General features: G+C 53.5%; 1 protein-coding gene across 2 annotated transcripts in view; it reads right to left on the reverse strand.

Moving 5' to 3' along the window:
- Positions 1-74: 74 nt before the first annotated feature.
- The window catches only part of AJAP1 (adherens junctions associated protein 1), a 37,654-nt gene continuing 17,740 nt past the window's right edge, over positions 75-19,988 (reverse strand). The window contains exons 3-6 of one of the 2 annotated variants that reach the window (XM_057375599.1): positions 13,633-13,720; positions 10,693-10,935; positions 9,266-9,396; positions 75-4,736 (exon numbers count right to left, since the gene is read on the reverse strand). In XM_057375599.1, coding sequence (XP_057231582.1) covers positions 9,324-9,396; positions 10,693-10,935; positions 13,633-13,720 — 404 coding nt within the window. In that variant the 3' untranslated portion in view covers positions 75-4,736; positions 9,266-9,323. The remainder of the gene's footprint in view (positions 4,737-9,265; positions 9,397-10,692; positions 10,936-13,632; positions 13,721-19,988) is intronic. The other variant, XM_057375600.1, reaches the window with a different exon arrangement.

Consider the following 19,988-nt stretch of genomic DNA (forward strand, 5'->3'; position numbering starts at 1 on the left):
CTCGGACACCAAACTAACCCCMTCCCTTCCCCAGGGACCGCGGCCACGGGTGGAGGAACCCAGTCACCACCGGCTGCGCGGTTCTCATATCAGTTTTAATAGCAACATCAGAGTACTAAATATACAGAGGGCAAGGGGACAGGGTGGCATTTACAGTGCTTCCAAATACACGGCTTCCACGGACAGAGACAAATTAAAAACCGCTCGGGAAGAAGAGGTTCCTTTTGGCACCGCCCGAGCTCGYGCTGCGGGCGGGTGGGGCAGCCACAATGCCAAAAGGCGACGGCGCTTCCACCGGATGCCTCCCGGTGCAGGGTTTTCCCAGGAAAAGAAAGAAGTACTCAGTGATGTAAAACCGGTTACAAAGTAAAACTGTCTCATGTTAGAAAAACGGGTTTTCGCAAAATAAAAATAAAGTGTAAACTTCACTGTACATGTCCTATCAAACAAAAAAATAAACCCCTTGGAACCTAAAATAGAAGAATCTGGGTCAGAAATCTGTGCCCTTAGTGTACATTTTTGTGCAACATATATTTTTTTYAAAGTAAATATTATCTTCACTCGTGACACTATTAAAAATGTACCTACAAACGCTGAGAGTAATTCTTAAAAATGTGTGAGAAGCATTAGATGAGCTCGGGAGACCAAACCCACAGACTTGGAAATGGCGAGGGAATTTCTTGCTGGTTTTGAAAAAGTCGYGTACAGATTTGATATCTGGTTGAATGAAAATTCCAACCACATTCATCCTGAAATGGGCGGGCTGAGATAGGATAGATATATTTTTGTTCTATTTTATTTTTTTTTTTTAAACTTTTTTTTTTTACAAAATATATAATATGTGTAGAATATCTACTATTTTAACTACCGTTTTCAGCTGAACTACCTTCCTTCGCAACAAGCTGCCAGTGGAGAAGAGGTAACCTGAAAACCGTCCCCACGCCGGCTCCGCCATCACCACGGTGACCTCCTGGCAGGCTCGGTGACCTTGACCCCACGGAGCACTGGTGCCCCGTGGAGTGCTGGTGTTCTACGGAGCACRGCTCCAGCCACCACCACCGGCCGCCCTTTCTCCAGCTGGGAAGACAGAGTGAAGGTAAACGATCGAACCTGGAGAGACGGGGCGGCTGCCCAGGACCGGCTCTGCCCGGGGTGATGCGGGGTGGAGCCGCTCTCCAAATGGTCAGGGGTTGAGGATCAAACCCTGCCCGCCCTACCCGTTGGTGCCATGATTGGGAGCTTGGAGCTGGAGCCCCAAGCCAGCTCAGTTTGGTGTGGGACAGAGCCCACCGACTCCCCGGCTTGGTGGGAGCAGCACATCCTGCGGCTCCTGCTCAGGGTTTGCGAGGGTTGTGGAGGGAGGAGAGTTCTGCGTGGCCCTGGGAAGCCTGGGCCTGCTGCAGAGCCCAAGGAGAGCCAACCTCTCCTCTCCATGGGTGGCTCGTCCCACACCAACTTCTCTAAGACAGAGCCACAAGTGAYACAGGGACACTCCATGACACGTCTGGGGGATGTGGCAGCCTCTTGGCTGCCCTGGTGTGTTTCTCAGGGACCACTCAGGGGCTAAGGAATCTGGAAAATGAACTGAAAAGAAACAAGCAGCAGCGGGCTGAGGGCTTACAGCAAAGCAAGGGGCAAAACTTCTCTTTTTTCAAGCTTCCAGGACCTCAGGGTGAGACGATGTGCCCAAAATGTGACAAAGCTCCCACGGAAGTGTGTCTGAGAACAACACACTTCCCTGTTTTTCCACGGTGGGAAGATCTACTCAATAGACTATGCCATGGAAATGCGACTTTCTATTTTCATTTCTTTCTTGGTTTTTGGCTTTCATCAAATAGGAGGGAATGAAATCACCACAGCTCATTTCTCTTCACTGTGCAAGACCTCGGGAAGCCTGGCTCCTGCCTCGTACATCACTGCATCAGCAACTCCATCCCAGCCCTTCCTCCTCCTCCTCCTCCTCCTCTCCCTCCACCGCGGTGGCCCAGCATGAATGGGGGGAGGCTTCCTCTGATAAAGTGCAAGTGCTGTTGGTCCTTATAAATAAGGGAAGATTGTGCATCTACTTTTGTTCCCTGGTTCACTGCTCAGCTCCAGGGAGACCCAGAACATGTCCTGCTGCAGCCTGTGGGGGAAGCTCACACAAGTCCTGCCCTCTGAAAACCTGTGCCTGTCCTCAGGGTCACAGCGGTTCACCTTCCTTCCCTCTCTGTGACACACGCATGCACACACACACACACACACACACATGCTTTCCCTTCCTCTTTCCCAGCTCCACGGGGATTTTCCTGTGAGCCAGGTGCCTCTCCATCACCACTGCCACCATCACCACCACTTGCACCAGTGCTGCCTGTGCTGCCCTGGCATCCCCCAGCTCTGCCTGACGACTTCCCTGCAAGGCAGCAGGTTCCATCCRTGCAGAAACACAGAATGCTGCTGCTTCAGATGCCCTGGAATGAGGGAGCTGAGATATATTTCTTGTCATACTGCTACCACGATTACACTGGAATACCYGTGGGAATGAAATAAATAGGAGGGTTAAGGGGGGAAAGCTCAAGGGACGTGGCTCCAAACTGGCACAGATGGAGTCCCGTGAAAGGGGAGAGCCTGTGGGCAGGGGCTGCGCCACTGAATGTCACTGAGATGGGCACTGAGATGACCCTGGAGCAGTCGCTCAGATTCCACACTTCCCAAGGACAGACACTCCCCACATTTCCCGRGGATGGCTAAAGCTTTGGGGCACCACTGCTCTAGCAGGACACWGTCTCCTCTCCTCCCTGGAGGCATCAATGCTCCGCAGAGCAGACATGAGCCACGCAGGAGACACCGCTCTGCCCRGGGGATGGTTGGCTCAAGTCCGCAGGTAATTGTCAGGGCTGGCAAGGAAGACTTCTGTCTGAGGCAGCGTCCAAAAATTCAGGACAAATAATCCAGACTGTGCAATTCCATGGGAAAAGGACAGAAAAGGACATGGGAACAAGAGACCGCACGCGTGGCTATGCGCAACACCACAGGGTTCTACTTTTTTTTTTTTTTGTTTTTGTTTTGTTTTGTTTTGTTTTTAAACTGCACGTTCATTATCATAAAGAAAAGGAGCTGAGTAATCAGTGGGGGAGTAGAAACGTGGATCCGGACAATTCTAAAAAAACCACTAGTATTTACCAAGGGCAGTTTACAAAAAGAACTGGAGGACTTTGGTCTGATCTCTGCTGTCGTTCCTGCCCATTGAACATTGAAGGGGCCCGAGCGAGACCCATCCCAGTGTCTGATGTGCAGCACAGCACGGCAGCACCCRACCCCATGGAAAGACTTGGACAGAGGGCTTAGGGTCAGCACCCACCAACACCACCCGCCCCAGCAGGAGCTGGACGGGCAGGGATGTGTTTCTAGAGCAAACACACCAAATCAGAGCCTGCAGAATAGCGTTTCCCTGGCAAAAATTCCCTTTAAATGCTATTAAGTGACCTCCAGGATTGTGGACGGCGAGCTGTGGTTTCTCCTCCCGCAGCAGAGCCAGCCAAGACCAGGAGAACAAAGGAAGAGGCTCTCTCAATGCCAYGGCCCCAGGCTGGGGCAGGAGGCAACGAGCTCCTTTCTCTTGTTTCTCAGACAGGGTTGAGCAAGCTTTGGTGCTGCGGCCAATTTGGAAGCCATTTTCAAAAAAAAACTCCCACTCCTAAGATTTTTCTTCTGTGCCAAGAGAGGCCCATCTTTTTGGAAGTTCACCCCTAAAATCTGCCCCGTCCAGCCCCGAGGTGTCATGCCTAGCACGGTGGAGATCACAGCTCTGCGGACATGGGGCAGGTACAGGAYTTCTGGCTTCTTCCCATCGACCTTGACGATGTTTCGGGATAYAGAAGCCTGGGAGTACCTCCAGCACTGCCTTGAGCTGTGCTCTGGATGRTTTTGGGAAGCTTCTCCTCTGCTTCCCGACGGCAGCGCAGCCCCGGCCGTCTCCCACCACAATCACGCTGCAACGCTGGAAAAGCATTTCCAAAAAGAACCAAAATTATATATATATATATGTATACATACATATATATGTCTATACATACACACACACACGTATATATATGTATATATGTCTACCTATATATACACATATAGGTTGACAGGCAAGCTGCCAAAGTAGAAAACATCAGATCACTCATTTTGCAATGATGCGTGTTAAAGAAATGAGACTTTTAGCCCATGACATCTTCTTTAAAAATGAGTATTTAAGATCTTCAAAAATTGCTACAGTACAAAAAGTGTTTGTGTGTGTATATATATATATATATTTTCTCTCTACATATACCATATGTATGGACGCGTATGGACCGGAATGGATGACCCCACCAGAAGAGATGCCCCACTCGTCCTCCACAACRTTTCCAGGCGTTATTGACTCGGCTCTTCGCAAAGTCTTTGCATCGGTTCATGGCACATAATGGTATTATTGGCACAGGTTCAGAGTCACCGTCCATGGCCAGGCTCCAGGCGCTCATCCTTCCCTTTCCATCCCTTGCTGGTTCCTCCTTCTCCTCCACGGGATTCTTTGCTCGCACACTTTCCTTTCTCTCCTCCCAAAAAACGCGCTCCTTGACAACGCAGTTACCTATAGGCGTGTTCATTTTTATAAAAATATATTTGGCCCATAGAACGCTGCTCTTTGAGTCTCCTACTGGTAAACAGAAATGGTAGGTACAGGTAACCCATTATTTTTTTATATTTTTTACAGGTTCACCAATGGAATCCTGTTGAGGACGAGAAGAAAAAGAAAGGTTAAGTCATGACAGGGAAGTGCACCATGTCCTGCATCACTGTTTTGATGATCCCCCATAGACCTGGAAGTTTCCTTCTCCTTCCTTCCTCCTGGCTGTGGAGCCACAGGATTCCTGGGGGAGCAGACAATGGASGAGCAGGGTACCAGTGACCTYCTCCTCCTCCTTCTCTTCAGCTASTGGTCTGTCCTGGGGACTGGGACCACTACTTTTCTCTCCTCGGGGCCCTTTTCCAGACTGGGATTTACTCCTGATCATCCCTGTGCTCTGCAACTTCTCACACTCAGGCCTGGAGCAGCGAGTGCTCTGGCAGATGAGCAGATGATGACAAGCACTAACAAGATTTTCTAAAGTTAAATCTAAAGAATCAATAGGGAATTGGTTAAGCACCAAACCAGASATCCTATCAAAGTCTTTAAGCTATTTATTTACCGTCTACTGGAAGATGTCTCCCTGTGCAATCTTGGACCCTCAATGTGATGACAATCACTCCCCATCATTGGCATGTGGCCATTTGTTTTACATGTCCATGACATTTCATGAGCTGTAGGTGCTCCTGAGCCAGCTGTAAARAGCTCTGTACATATCCCTAATCCACACATCCCTAATCTGCCTGGCTGGGATCAGCACCCAGAACATGGAGTGCTTTTTGTCCCAGCATTCTTTCTCTAAAAACCACTATTTTAAAGCAAGACGCCCAACACACCATCTCCAAGAGCAACCCTGAAGTCTTAATTAGCGAGACAGATTTTCCAGAGTCCTTAATCTCCTGYGCTGGGGCTGTGCTGGGACTGCTGCTACTCCCGCGAAGACAAGCTGGGATTTTTATGATGACTCATTATCTGTTAATGTTAACACAAACCGTTTGCTGTTGTTAGGCAGAACGGGGCCAGCGCAGCAGCTGCTGTTGGAGCGCGGTGTTAGCACACAGCGCTGTCAGCTCTCACCGCCCCGCGCCAGGGCAGGGTCAGGTTGATGTCACCAAACCAGCACAGCTGCCAGCTCCCAAACTGTCCCCTCCCTGCCTCCCTGTGCCCAGCGTGCCGTGGCTCTGGGTGAGCGCTGGTTAATAACGCACCATGGCAGGATGTACAATTGGTATTGTATCCCAAATAGCCTCTTTGTGCAAAGTAGGTCAGCGCTTGATCAACCTTACAGATTTTTGTATAATCTCATTCCATGGGGTTTTTCAGTCAAAGAGAGTGGGATTAAGGACAAGAATAATGCGGAATCTCAAACTTCATTTCAGAAAGCCCCAAAGCCAGGATGAAATCAAGCCAAACCAGMCACMCTGYGCTGTGGTGYCTGGACAAAGCCACTCAARTTTTYGGYAGAGATCACCTCCTGCTCTGCAGAGTGGCAGCTRCTCCTGCCTCTGTCTGTGTGCTTCTCCAGCACCACTGGCACCAGGGCATGGGGAATTTTCCTTCTTATCCTTCCCTGCAGGTAACTCCTGAGAGCTTTCACTGACTGCTCCAYTGCTCACCTACCCAGCCTGGGACCACGCTGATGCTGCACTGCCACTGAGGCAGCTGCAGACAGACCACCTTCTCTGCCTGCAGGAGTAGCTGCTGAGGTGTGACATCCACCGAGGTGTGACATCTACCAAGGAGCCGCTGTTCCAGCGGGGCCTGGCCGCCGGCACAGGCAATCTGCTGGAAAGCTCCACCAGCTGCTTGCCACAGGCAGCATCGCCCACCGTGGGGAGGGAGGGATGGATGGCATCCTGGCAGGGACCAGGCCTGCAGCACAGGAACCCTCCCCACGGCTCCTGCTGGCGCAGGAGGAATCTGACCCCAGGAAATAGCTTCAACATCTGTTCCCTGTGTCACTAGATGAGTTTCACCAGGATTCCTGACACAACCCCAGGTTGGAGATGCTCCGCAGTGCTGTCCCTTACCTCTGCAGCCTCAACTGCTCAGCCCAGCCTGATGAGGCTGTGGGCATCACCCAAGGCCAGGGCAGCACCATGATCAGTCCTCACACCAGGCTGATAGACTGCCAGATGTGAAGTTCACTTTAAATTCCAGCTGGGCTCTCAGTGGACATCTCAATGAAACATCTGCAGCACCTCTGTCCTGCCATCCCTGTCCTGGGATGTGCCACCTGCCTTGTGCCTCCAGCTCTGGCCCCACACCATCAGGAGCACTAATTTGCTGACCAGATATCTCAGAGCTGGCAGTGCTATCAATTAAAACTTGTAAGGAGAAAGGGGCTCTGAGGAGAAGGCTGAATGCAGCCCCTGCAGCCAAAAAGCTGCACATTCCCCAGAGCATCCTCCACCCCTGCCGTGGTGCAGTGGGTCAACAGCAACCGTCCCCTTCAGGTGACCTTGCCGCAGCTGTGGATGCCAGCCAGGAAACGCTCACTCCTCCGGAAGCAGCGCAGCCCAAGCAGCTGCATCTCCTTTTCCACCATCCCCTCCCCTGGAAACGAGAGCTGGAGCGGCATCCTCTGTGCCTCCACTCCTCTGGGCGCTTCCCTCCATCCTGCTGCTCCTCTGGCTGCTGGTGACAGCACAAGGCAGCCACGGTGGCAGGGACAGCCTAGCAGGGAGCTCACCTCAACACCATCTGCACCTTGCACAGCGACATGTGAAACTTGGAATGTTCATTTCACCTGAGGGATTTCCCCACCCTGGTTTTGACTGGGATGCACCGCTTATGCAAGTGTGTCCCAAAAAACACCCTGGTGCAAGCACACCTGCRCACAGAACGGGTAGAACGGGTTTGGGATCAATCTCATTTTGTTATCGTTAATGAAACCGAACAGCAGCTTCCAGAATTGCATCTGTAATTGAAGTGCCATTACAGAGCTAATGCTCCAGGTACGAGCCGGATAGATTTTTCCAGAGCGCGTCAATGCGCGTTTTATGGATTCCATGAAAACGGGTCAATGAGAATTTCAAGGATTTAATAAGGCGTAATGGAACGGCTTCAGGCTATTTGAAGAAATCTATGGAGGTGACCAGGGCATGGTCTTTGGCCCGGGGTTTCACAGGACCTGGGGCAGGASCAGTGGTATCCACAGAGGATTCCTACAGCGCTTCGAGCTGCCCCTTCCTTCCCTCWGCCTGAGGCATGAAGAGCTGTGGGTGATACTGAGTGTAGCTGGCTTGCTTTATGTGTTATTTCTTTTTTTTTTTAAATTCACTTTAAGCCACAGGAAAGACATCCCAAGCTACAAAACTGGGGATGGGAAAGGCCCCATGGGTTATTGCTGAGGCTGGTGCTCCCTGCAGAGCCTCCCTGCTCATTCTCCTGCTGCCCTCACTCCYGGCACCACCTCCTGCCTGGGCTTCTTCACCCTCTGTCCCCTGAGACAGCAACCACAACAAAAGAGTCAGAGAAAAAACGCGAGCACGTTGATGGGTGGGGAGTGAGAGCCTTTTACCTTCACCAGAGAAGCTTCTCCAGCCTGAAAAGTCTCTTGGGGGGCCATGCCAGACAAACCCCTGCTCTCTGCCCCTCTGCTCTGGCACACACACCCCACCTGCCCTGTCCAGACACTGCCAGCCCCGGCACGGCCGAGACCATTAACTTTTTATTCCCTTCCATTCTAATCTAATTATATTTCTGTGTTCAATAGCTGTGCATAACATTAGACAGGCTATTCCGAGCGAGCTGCAGCCAGGGAAGGCTGGAAATTTCATTTACACTGAATATATGATTCATTACAGCAGGGACTTGGGACAGAGCAATTAATTCACCTGAGCACGTGGCTGGAGCGGGCACCGCTGCCCAGGGCGAGCTGGCACACACTGATCCCTAATTGCTTTTCCTGCCACTGCTGTCGGCTGTGCCACCTTCAAAAGTGGCACAAGGAGGTGGAAACAGCTCAGGCCAACTCAACAAAAGAGAAGAAAATCCCCAAAGGTTGTGCTCTTGCAACCAGAACAACATCAGCGCACTCCTTCAGTCACAGCAACACCCCAGGTGTGACCGGCTGCTGGGGGCTGTGTTCGAAGGGTTGGCTTTGCAGAGCAGCAGCAGGAGGAGGAGGAGAAGGAGAAGGAGAAGGAGGACAACCCCAGCACCCTTGCAGTGAGCATGGAAGCGTTCATGACAGCAAACATCACCAAATGAGCTCTCACACACTGATGGGAGCGTGCATGCCAGACGCTCGGACGAGGCGGGCTGTCCATCAGGCCACTGGAGGTTAATTAGAGATYAGGCCACTTCCCAGCATGGAAATTACTGTGGCTTGTCGAGGTTTTAGAGGTGGGCTGGAACCACGGGATCAGGCTGAAGTTCAAGGCTGCCCCAGGGACCCTTCGCTTTTGAGTCCATGTCCATCCCAGTCCCCGCCTGTTAGCACAGACCTGTCTGCAATTAACCTCCCTGGAAAAAGCCCTTTGGCTCCCAGTGCCCCATCCGTGGCATGAAATACATCCAGTCACCCTGAGGGAAGTGCAGATGGGAGGATGGAACCAGGCAGGGTGCAGCAGGCACAGTGGGGGCACAGGRTGGCTGCGGGGTGGGCGCAGGGAGCGCGATACGTACCAGGAAACAGCCCGCTGGCGTCTGCCCTGCCCCCAGAAGTCAAACAGGCTTCGGCCAGTCAGCAGGAGATTTCAAACCATTTCTCAGACACAAAGGCCACGGGAATAAGATGCCGGTCAGAAGAAGAGGGTCTGCAGCGAGCAGAAAGAGGGGCTGGTACACGCTGGTACGTAACACACACGGTGCAAGCCGGGGTGGCCTGCTGCATAATCAGCGATTTTAGGGGGAAAAAAATTAATTACGTCTCCCTAGAGCGATGCTTTGAGCGTGCCTGGATTCTCCAGGTTGCCTGGGAGTGCTCTGAGATAGAGGGCTCCAGAAAGCATCCCTGGGTGTAAAAAAAGCCGTGATCCCTGCCAGCCAGAACACGGGCACACTCTGTCACCTGGCTGGGGTTTGCATCAAACCAAGCCTTGTGGACACCCAAAAAAGCAGTGTGACAATCCCTACCACTTCTCCACCTTCTGAGATCTGAGAAACTCTGGACAATGTGGATGAGCAGAACCTCCCACACATGCAGGAAATGCTGACTGAAAAGGTATGAATGAAATTGCTGGCTCCAGGCCTGTCCTTGGGGCAGGCAGACATGGGCTGTGGCTGCCATGCATGCTGCGGTTCCTTCAAGGCTGCCTGGAGCATTCTTTGCTCATTTTCTCCTTCAAAACTCTCTGCCTGGCTTTCCCTCCACCTTTGATGGGGACACACATTTACCATGAGGTGAAACCACACCAGGACCCAGTGAAAGGGCTCTGAAGCCAGCATGGGGTGTGGGAAACATCGCTCCCAGCCCCATCGCTCCTGRTCCCCTTCCTCTGGGCAGCCAGGGGCTGGCAGAGCACAGCCACATCCCCTGGCTGCCGGTGACACTCCTTGTTAATGCTCTGCCRTTATTTCACGCCAGCCAAACGGTTCATTTGGCTCTCGCCGCCTGCTCCTCCATTAATCACCCGCTCGTTTGCAGCCGATGCCACTGAGGAGACGGCACAGGCGCTGGGAAAATGGATCCAGTGGCATTTTATGTGCTGGCAGCTGGGAACTGAACGCTCTGTGGTGCTGAGCTCGCCCAGCCTTGCAAAGCCAGGGGCTGCTGAGGCACCCACCCACCTCACCGCCAGGACAGCGGTCAGCGGGCCAGTCCCACATTGAATTAGCAACAAGAGGAAGGTGGCTCTGCTCTGCTCTGCTCTGCTCCCAGCACATCACCCCTGAGCACTGTGGCCCCATCAGCCAGCGGGATGGCACTGCCCATTCCCCCGGGAAACCGTGGTGCCCACATGTCATGGTTTTACTTGGTCCGATTTTTCGGTGGTGGGGGGATGGGATCAAGAAACCACAAAGATAGCTGCTGTGAGAAGTTCTAGGGAGGGAACATCGTGGGTGCAGTGCTTTTAATTTTCAGCACAGTCTAAACCACCACACCACCTCACCTGTTTCCATTGAAGGTGGTTTTATAATCCCCGGGCGAGTGCAACGTGTCCTCGGCGTAGACGGGCACGGGGGTCCGGACGCACTCGTGGGAGCACTGCAGCGTCTCGTTGTAGGCGGTGAAGATGTCGAGGGCGCTGGGCACGCGGGCCGGGGCGAAGTCTGTCAGGTTCTGGCAGCTCTCCTCCTGCTGGTCCAGCTTGCGTTGGTGGCTGTTGCGCCGCGGGCGCCCGCTCTGCGCACAGCTGGGMGGGGAGAGGGAGAATCAGAAAATCACGGCATGGTCTGAGTTGAAAGGGACCTTAAAAACCATCCAGTCCCACCCYCTGMCATGGACAGGGACACCTTCCATTATCCCAGGYTGCTCCAAGCCRGGTCCARCMTGCCCTTGGACACCTCCAGRGATGGGGCACCCACAGCTTTTCTGGRCAACCTGTGCCAGGGCCTTGYRACCCYCATAGGGGAGAATTTCCCCCCAAAATCTAATCTAAAYCTTCCCTCTTTTACTTGAAAACTGCCTCCACCTTATCCCATCTGCCTGAGTAAAAAGTTGCTCTCCATAATTTATAAGTCAGTTAAGGACTGAAAGGCCAAAGCAGAAGGGACAGGATGCACAGTGCGTCCCTGAAACTTGGCACTGGAACTCACCTGACTGACCAGTCATTGCAGATTGCTCAATACTAGATTAAAATTCAGAGATTTCAATTCCAATTCAGAAYTGGGAAGATCAGCCACAAGCAGTCATTTGGCTCGGTGCTTTTTTTCAATAATCAAATTTACATTTTAGACACAAGCTTTTTCCCACCAGAGAAATTACTTAATGAGTCACACATTTGTACCTGCAGGAAGCAAAAGCCTTTCTCTTAAGTGAAAATATGTAGGTGAGAACAATGAAGTGAAACCCTTTCCATTTGGGAGGCACCAACAGGTTGGAACTTCTCAGGATAAATGAGCTGAGGACCTGGTGTGACACAGCAGAGGGACAGGGGCTCCTCCAGGGGCTCCTCCAGCTCTGGAGGCTTCACTGGGATCTCGTGGCTGCACAACACTTCTGGCTCAGCACATCAGAGACAACGAGAGCCCCAGCTCGCAGGAGTCACCCTCAATCTGCTCAGTCCCATTTCGGGGTCTAGACACTGATTTAATTAAGATGCCACGTTTTCCATATGGGGTTGACAGCACCTTACAGAACGCTGGAGGGTGGTGGGAGCAGGGGATGCCGGCACTGCCTGCGGAAGGGCGCCCATGGGGACAGGAGGGTGGGACTCTGCTGAGAGAGGCAGCATCTGCCATCAGCGGGGCACTGCTGGCTCCACTCTGCTTGATGCAACCGAAAGAGACAGCCCTAAAGCAGCCGCTGTCTCCCCACGGCGCGTGGGCAGCGGGAGCGGTGACAAGAAGGACGCTGGCTTGGCACGCAGCCACGGCTCACCCGTCCTGCCTGAGGGGGACAAGCGCCGGCCAAAGGACAGGGATGGCGATTTGTCCCCGCTGGGGACAGGGCCAGGGCGTGTGATRTGGGTCAGCCCTGTCATGGAGCCCCGGTATGCGGCCTGGGGTCACCCAATGAACCGAGGCAGGTTGATTAGGGTCGGGCAAACTCCCAGGTACTATTTCTTCACCTGGAACAGACCTGGGTGCTGCCACAGTCCCCTGCTGGGGATTTCCTCTGGTGATTTCTCCATTTCACTTACTGTAGAGCATTTATATTCTACACTGATCGCTGAATTTATTTTTTCCCCTTTCTGGCTTCAGCAGCAGTTACTGAGCTGTTCTGCCAGGCTGTGGTCAGCCGGATCAATGACTTGTACCGCTCACTGCTGCCACTGGAGACAAATCCCACAAGTGTTTCATAAACTATTTTCCCTGCTCCTTCACCGAAACACTGCGGCAAGCAGGGAAGTTCAGTGAATTAAATCCTGTTCGGGATACAGGAGGGAGAGCTGCTGGCTGCTCCCCAAAGCAAGCTCAGCTGTGGGGCAGGAACCTCGACGCTGCCACGCCGCATTCCGGCTTTGCCAAGGTGAAGATTCAAAGGGCTTCTCCTCTCATCCCAGCTAGCCAGCAGGTTCCTCATCAACTTGGTGTTCTAATTTCCTCCTGGCTGCAGGAATCGATTTGCTGCAGCACCCACGCAGAGTTTGGCCAGGCCAGAAGGGGACGGGCAGGTCCATGCGGCCGCTCTCCCCCCAGCCCCGTGCTGCAGCCGTGTCGCTACGCCAGCAAGGCTGACCTCAAAGTAGGCCAGTTTCCCTGGGAAAATAGGTAAAGTGAGGAGTGCCTGGAGCGAAAGCTAACCTATTTTGCCATACGCCCAGCCACGCTGAGAGAGTGAACGGGAGCAAATGAAGCTGGAAGAGCGCAGCAACGCCCCGGGGTTTGGGGTATGCTTCAAACCACGGCACCCGAGGGGCTTTGAAGGTGCCCTTCTGTCCCTGGGGTCGCAGGGAAGGGCARGAGATGCAGCTGCTTCTTGCCAAGCCAGGCTGGGGGTTAAGGARGAGTGACAAAGCTCTGTAGGGAGGATGGCAGAGGAGCTGCTGTTGGCACTGGGCAGATCCCAGGAACTCCTGCTGTGGCCCAACAMACGGCTCTGACCTCTCCAGGTGGCGTCGTGCTGAGGCACTCGGCCCCGGAGCGGTGACAAACACGTGTCCCACGTGAGACCTGTCCACCCAACCCCAGCCACGTGCTGGTCCTCAAAGCCACCAGCCAGGTGGTGCGAGGTGGGGAAGCTGCGGGGGCACAGTCAGACCCTGATGCGTCAACCTTGTTTGGAGGTTTCGGCGTAATCCCCACATTTTCCCCTGTGATGCCTTTTCCAAAACCACCACAGAGGGTGCCACAGGCTTTGGCACATGCAGATGGATGGGCAGCACCATTCCCACCCTGTCCCTGTCCCACGCCACCCCCCAAGCCCAGCAGAGCGGGAGGSACCTTACCAATTTTTTAAGACAAGAGTTGTTATCAGCGCGGCTATGACCATGATGAGGGACACGGTAATAGTGATTATCTGATGAACTGCCAGACCTGCAGGGAGAAGAAAAAAGAGAGTGGGGATGGGAATTGAGGGGATCCTGGCAGAGTCCCCCTCCCCACAGAGCCCCCTGCCACCCCCTCCCAGCGTGGGGCCACACACAGCCCCTGGCAGCGGCRCCACAATCCTCTCTCCTGCCTTACACAAAATAATCTGTAAGCCAGGCTCCTCATTTCCTATCCTCTCAAGTATGTTCCTTGTCAGCCCGAATTAGGCACGAAGAACGGAAGAGAAGTGAAGACGTCTCCCCTCCGGGACGGAAAGGGAGACGAGCGCAGCCTTGCACCGGGTGTGGGATTCACCAGGGATAATAATTACGGCTCCGACGGCTGCTCGCTTTGCAGGTCGGGTGGGCTCATTTCCCCCTCTTCACCTTCCACGGGGTATCATTTTGGCTCGTGGATCATTCCTAATGAGCAGTTTGGAAACAAAAGCAGCTCGCTGTACACTATGTTTGTGATTTTGTGCTGCCTTACAGTTGCAATTTCATAATGAAATGATTTTTCCTGGCTGCAGCCCAAGGATGTGCTATTTTTCACAAACAGATGTTGCAGCTCCTGATGGATGGTAGTTTTAATAAATAAATAAGTCTTAGAATGACAGGAAAATAAGCAGTTTTATATATATATCTGTATGCATCTGTGGCAAGGACGGCATCAGTGCCAGGGCCGTGGCTGAGCTGGAGMTGGGGGTGCCTGGGGAGCCACCGGGCAGCCCTGGGGCAGTGGGGAAGGATTCACTCATGGCCCCAGTGCCGACAGGGTGGGCATCAGCCAATTCCTGCCAGAGCCARAGCCACTGTGCTCACCCCTCAGTTGCTCCAGCTCCAGCTTTCCAAGGGGAATCCGCAGGGAAAATGCCACAGGGCTCCCCACCTCCCAGTGGTACCCCACCTCCCGAGGGTGAGGCGTGGAAAAAGACTTCTGTGAGCTCCCAGGGGTGGTAAAGAGGGGCTCAAGCAGCGCAGTGGCAGCTCGTGCCCACGGGTCCCCGCTCAGGAGTGACGCCCACCCCGGCAGCAGCCAGCCCGGCCGCATCCCGCACGGCAGTCTTGGAGCAGCTCCCAGTGGGACGCTGCTGAAAAAGATAAAAGGAAAGATTCTAAAAATAAAATCAAACCAGCCCAGTGCCCGATTCCTTTGAAAACAGAAGCGGAGCCGGGGACGAGACCTTCCGCAACACTGGGAGATGAGGCAGTGGTGGCAGAGTCGCGGGAGAACCTAACGATGCAATTAATCCTTGCATTTACGTAATGGGAAAGGCACAGGCAGAACAGATTGCAGGTGGCTGAGCACTGGGAAGGATGGATGGCAGCTCCCCGGAGCAGGACACATGGATTTTAAGAAAGGCTGGATAATTTTAGACTCCATCACACACATAAGTTGCCATATGTACCRACACAGGAAAGTTCCTTTGCATCATGTATTAATTCTGCACCAGAAGCCAGGGGGATTTCAGGGGGACAGGAGGTCTCTGTCTCRATGGTGGTGATGGACAGAGGGAAGGGACCCAACAGGTGGCCCGGGATGGTTCCCTGGGAAGCCTTATACCAATACCTGCTTTATTCTTAATTTGCAAATATATGAAATACTTTCCTCTAGGCMCTCAAAGAAGAGCAAGATCARACAAATATCCAATCTGCRAGGGRTGGGGTTAATGGATGGGCCACTCCRAGAGAGGAGAATGTCCTGTAAGGGACATAAAGCACCTTGGGGGGTGAGTGAGATGGAGAGTGATGATGCCAAGGGCAAAGCATTATTTTAGACACAGCTCTTGAAGCCCAACTGGGTGGAGGAAGGGGACTTGGAAGATAAAATCAATACTTCACAGAGCAAAAATCCTCYTCCTCCAGTGTGGGAAGCTGCCTGGCAGAGGCATCACTCCCCGTGAGAGCCTGCACCCCCAGAGAGAGACCCTGGGAGCAGGGATTACAGCGCCTGGGTTTTGTTTGCTCATCTCCATGGCAAATGCTCTGATCCCAGCGGGTCACAGARCTCGGCAGCCACGTAATTACACGCTATTAACCGTGGGAGCTGCAGGCAGGGCAGCGGGAGAGCGGGGAGGGACACCCGGCATCGGCCCCGGCACCTGCAAACACCTCAGCCCTGCCAGAGCCCAGCGAGGGCTCCCCCTGCCAAGGCTTTTACCAGGCAATTTGACGCAGTGACCATTTAACTGGAGGGTAATTACAGGAGAAGTATTTAATGGAAGCGAAAGTGTGTCCAAGCCTCTGCGCTTCTGCTAGTGCAGCAGAAWTCCGCGCGCCGCCTGCCAGGAGGGAAAGCTCTTCAAAGGCGCTCTCTGAACCCTCGGAAATGCTGAAATATCTCTGGGTTTTTCCACTCTCGTGCCATCYGAGTGCACTCTGCTCTCACCCGCGCCTCTCATCCCCTCCATGGGGAGAGAGGGGCCGCAGAATCCCGGCAGGCAGCACAACCCAGCTCCCGATTCCCCACATCCCGGGCAAAACCCCAATCTTCTCACAGCGAGCCAATGCCAGGGTTTTTTTTTTTTTTTTTTAATCTGTTATTTTAAAGACCATATATTTGCTGCTGAGATGAAAGTGCTGAGGTTTGGCCTTTCTGGCCACCTTTTGAAAYGGCTCCCGGACAGCTCTGCATCAACGGAATTAATTCCATGAGAAAATCCATTTGAGACTAATGTCTTGCTACTGCAGGAGTGTGCAATGGCAGCGAACAGGAGATATAAGCTCTTAATTAAAAACAAAGAGAACCTCTATCCCCCAAGGCCTTTATTTCAACAGCTCTGGTTAGGGAGCCTGTATTTTTCATTTTCCCAATAAAAACAGCTACGAGCTGCAACTCTTTGAAGACCCTCGTCAAGGCCYCGAAGCTGCATAAAATTAGAAAAGAGAGAAAACAGCTCTATTTCATTTGAAAGGGAGAAATCTGGAATTACTCTTATGGGGCAGATATGGCTATCCCCAGCCAGGGCTACACACAAACCCATATATATGCGGGATGATCCCTCTCCTCAGCACCCCATCCTCATCCCTGCCATGAGTGTCCYTCCTCTGTTCTCTCATGCCAGGATGCCAACGGCTCCTCCAGAGTGTCGTGGAGAAGCTGGGGCAAACCAGCTGGACTCCAGGGGCTTTACAGCTTCCCCAGCCATCAGAAATCATATCTGAGCCCCAAAAGCCTCATCCCTGATAAAGCTGCTTGCAGACAAAATAACTCAATCAGGAGCGTGGTGCGGCCTCCCTGCTGCCACTGCTGGCCTTTCCCAGGGGGGATCAGACAGATTTGGCCGTAACATGAACCTACTGCTGGTTAATAGGTTGAAAGGAAAATAATTTACAAAAGCCACRAGGGTCTGATACAGGGGAGGAGACAGAGCAGAAAAGCCTTGTTCCAGTGCACAGCCAGTTCCTCTGCTGCTCAATCCACCACACTGTAAACTGCCTTGGGTCTGCTTTACCCAAAATTTTCTTGCTTACAATGTTTGGGACAGGAAAGCCACTTGGTTTTCCACCTGTTAAATCAGTAATTGCGCTGAAATCCAGCCCAGGGAGTGCCAGTCATCCTGAGATGAAAACACAGCCTTTCAGCAAAAAACCCACCAAGGTTCCTGGTAATTTCCTGGTATTTCGAGCTGGACTGATGAAAGAAGGAAAACATCCTCCTGCTGCCGCCGCTGCGAAATGTTCTTGCCAAGAAGGAAGATCCCAAAGGCTTATGCTAAAGACACTGGGACTTATCTTCTCAGGTGTTACAGCAAATATCACCAAGGAATAAACACTTGGAAAGCAGCAGAGGAGAGTTTCTGGCTCGCTGAGACGCATGTGGGAGGATGTGCTCAGGCACGTTCGCCATCCGCGCATCTTGGGGAGCGTCCCGTCTCCCTGGCAGGGAGAGCCCAGCTTCCTCACCTCCACCATCATCCTCCTCCCTTCAGGAGAACTGCAGCTGATGCCCAGCCTTACAAGGGAGACTTTGGGAACCTCTCAGGAAGGGTGACCACTGGTGCCAGCCCAGGAGTCGCTGTCCAGCTCCGTCACCTCCTCTCCATCCCCGGCTGTGGCGCCTTGACACGGCACATCAAAGAGGTGRCTCCATTCTCACTGCCCAGGGTCTTCTTTTAAGCACATTCTATCTTTAATTAATTCCTTTGAAGCCTTTTTGCATCCACTATCTCCCTGCATCCAGCAGCCCCCTACTGCACCCTTTCTGGAGGCAGGGTCATCACCAGCGGGAAGCATCGCCTCTATTATTATTTATTCCTGACGTGCTCCCAGCTGGTGGTGGGAAGGGGGTGATGAGAGCCCTGAGGCAACCACCAGCTCAGACCCAGCTGCCAACACCCACACAGCCCCCACATTCTCCCCCAGGAGCACCCCAGCGTTGGGGAGGGGGTGTCCCTGAGCACCAGATCCGCCACGAGCTTGCTGCTCGCAGAGCTTGGTGCCAAACACGCCGCGACCGGCCATCAAACGCCGCTAAGAGCAGCAGACAGCACATGGAGTTTTCTGCTTTATAAAGCACTTAAAGGTTTAATTAAAGACGGCTTTATCCTAAAGCTCCTGAAAGGAGCTTGGACAAACCAGCGAGTGCAATTCCTGCCTCGCTCTGACAGCTCTGATTCATTCYGCTCTTCTCTGCTTTGGCTGAGGCCGCGGGACCCGGGGATGCTCTGCCTCTGTGGAGGAGCTTAGCCCACGTGGAGAGTGCCCGGTGAAAGCTCCTCACAGCCCTTCCCACTTGCAGCATGCTGGAATTTTAATTATTCCTCTCTTTCCCTGCTCCGGAGTAAAACGGTTATGACAGCCCCGAAGAAGGAAGCACATTTTTGAAAAGCACAAGCATAAACTACGCCTGGGTGAACATCTTGCATGCCCAGCTGATGCCAGCAGCGCTGTGCAGCGCGGCAGGGGTGGCACCAGGACAGGAACACCTGAGCTGCAGGTCACCTGAACCCCCGKGGCAGCACCCACCGGGCCAGGACATGCGCCAACCTCTCCTCTCCTTGCAGGCATTACCAGCCATCGCTCTTCTGCTGCCTCTCCTGCCTATGAGCCGCGTAATTCCTGTTCCAGGGGAATTTTTTAAAGCTTGTTTTYGCTGTCAGCGACTCACCGAGGCATTGTTTCTGGCTTTTTTCTCTCTCACTTCTCAGCGAGGAGGAAGGGGGGCGAGAGGAAGATCTGACAGAGCAGAGCTGCTCCCATTGCTCATCTCTGAGCTCTACTGCCTCTGCTCAAGGGGCTCTTCTCATCACCCCAAGGACCCCACGACCCCAAAGAATCACCAGGAACCCAGAGGCAGAGCACAGAGGGGCACAAGGACACAGCACAGGTGGGACATAAGGGTGGCAGCACCTGCTCCGATGGAACCAAGCGTGGGGCAGTGTGGGTCAGTGTGGCTTGCAGGAGCCCTGGGACAGCTCTGCCAGGGTGACCCCGGCTCCTGTGGGTGCCACACACAGGTGGCACCACCCTGACACCCTGGGCAGCTGCCACGGACAGCTGAGGGACCACAGGCAGCGAGAGCAGCACCGTGCCCGCCCCGGGCTCCCGTCAAGGCGCCTCACCGGACRAGGACTGGCAATGCTCGCTGAGGCAAATAAACCGTACAGGCGAGTTACCTCATCCTCATTTGTAGCCATATGTTTTTCCCAGCAGAGAACAAACACTTCCAGCCGCTACAGCTTATATAACAGAGYGGAGCAGGGCTGGGAAAGCTGCACGGCTTCGCACAGGCGCYGCACCAGCAAAACTGGCACGGGCAYGGATCCTGCTTTGAGACAGCGTCGGCTGCTCGCTCCCAAAACGCTGTCCCGAGGCATGGCAGGGGCATGGTGCTCCCACTGGGAGCGTGCTGAGAGCTCTCTTGGGTGCTCAGCCCCAGCACTGGAAGGAAAAGCGGATCTGGAGCTCAGCTTTTCAACTGAGGGTGGAAGAGCTGGGATCAAACAGGGCCTTTAGACCCGGGAAGGAGTTTATCGCATTCACCGCTCRAAGAGAAGTTAATTAGCAAAAACTCCGATCCTGGAAAAGACCCCTAATGAGAGCTAAAGCCTGCAGATTMAAGCAGTTGGCCCCCTGGGAGCTGCTGGGGCTGCAGCTCCCATTGTTGTGCAGCCACCCAGGACAGCGCTGGTGGCACTGGCGGGTGGGTGGCATCACTGTCAGCACGCCCTCGCCTAAACAAAGCAGCCCACTCTGTTAACTCCCAGAGCCCCAGCACATGCCAGSAGCCATCCTCCCACAGCTGGGGCAGGCAGAGGGGCTCCTGCAGCTGG

This window comes from Malurus melanocephalus, unplaced genomic scaffold, assembly GCF_030028575.1.
Source record: "Malurus melanocephalus ecotype Western Australia unplaced genomic scaffold, MMel_1.1 scaffold_253, whole genome shotgun sequence".
NCBI lineage: Eukaryota > Metazoa > Chordata > Aves > Passeriformes > Maluridae > Malurus > Malurus melanocephalus.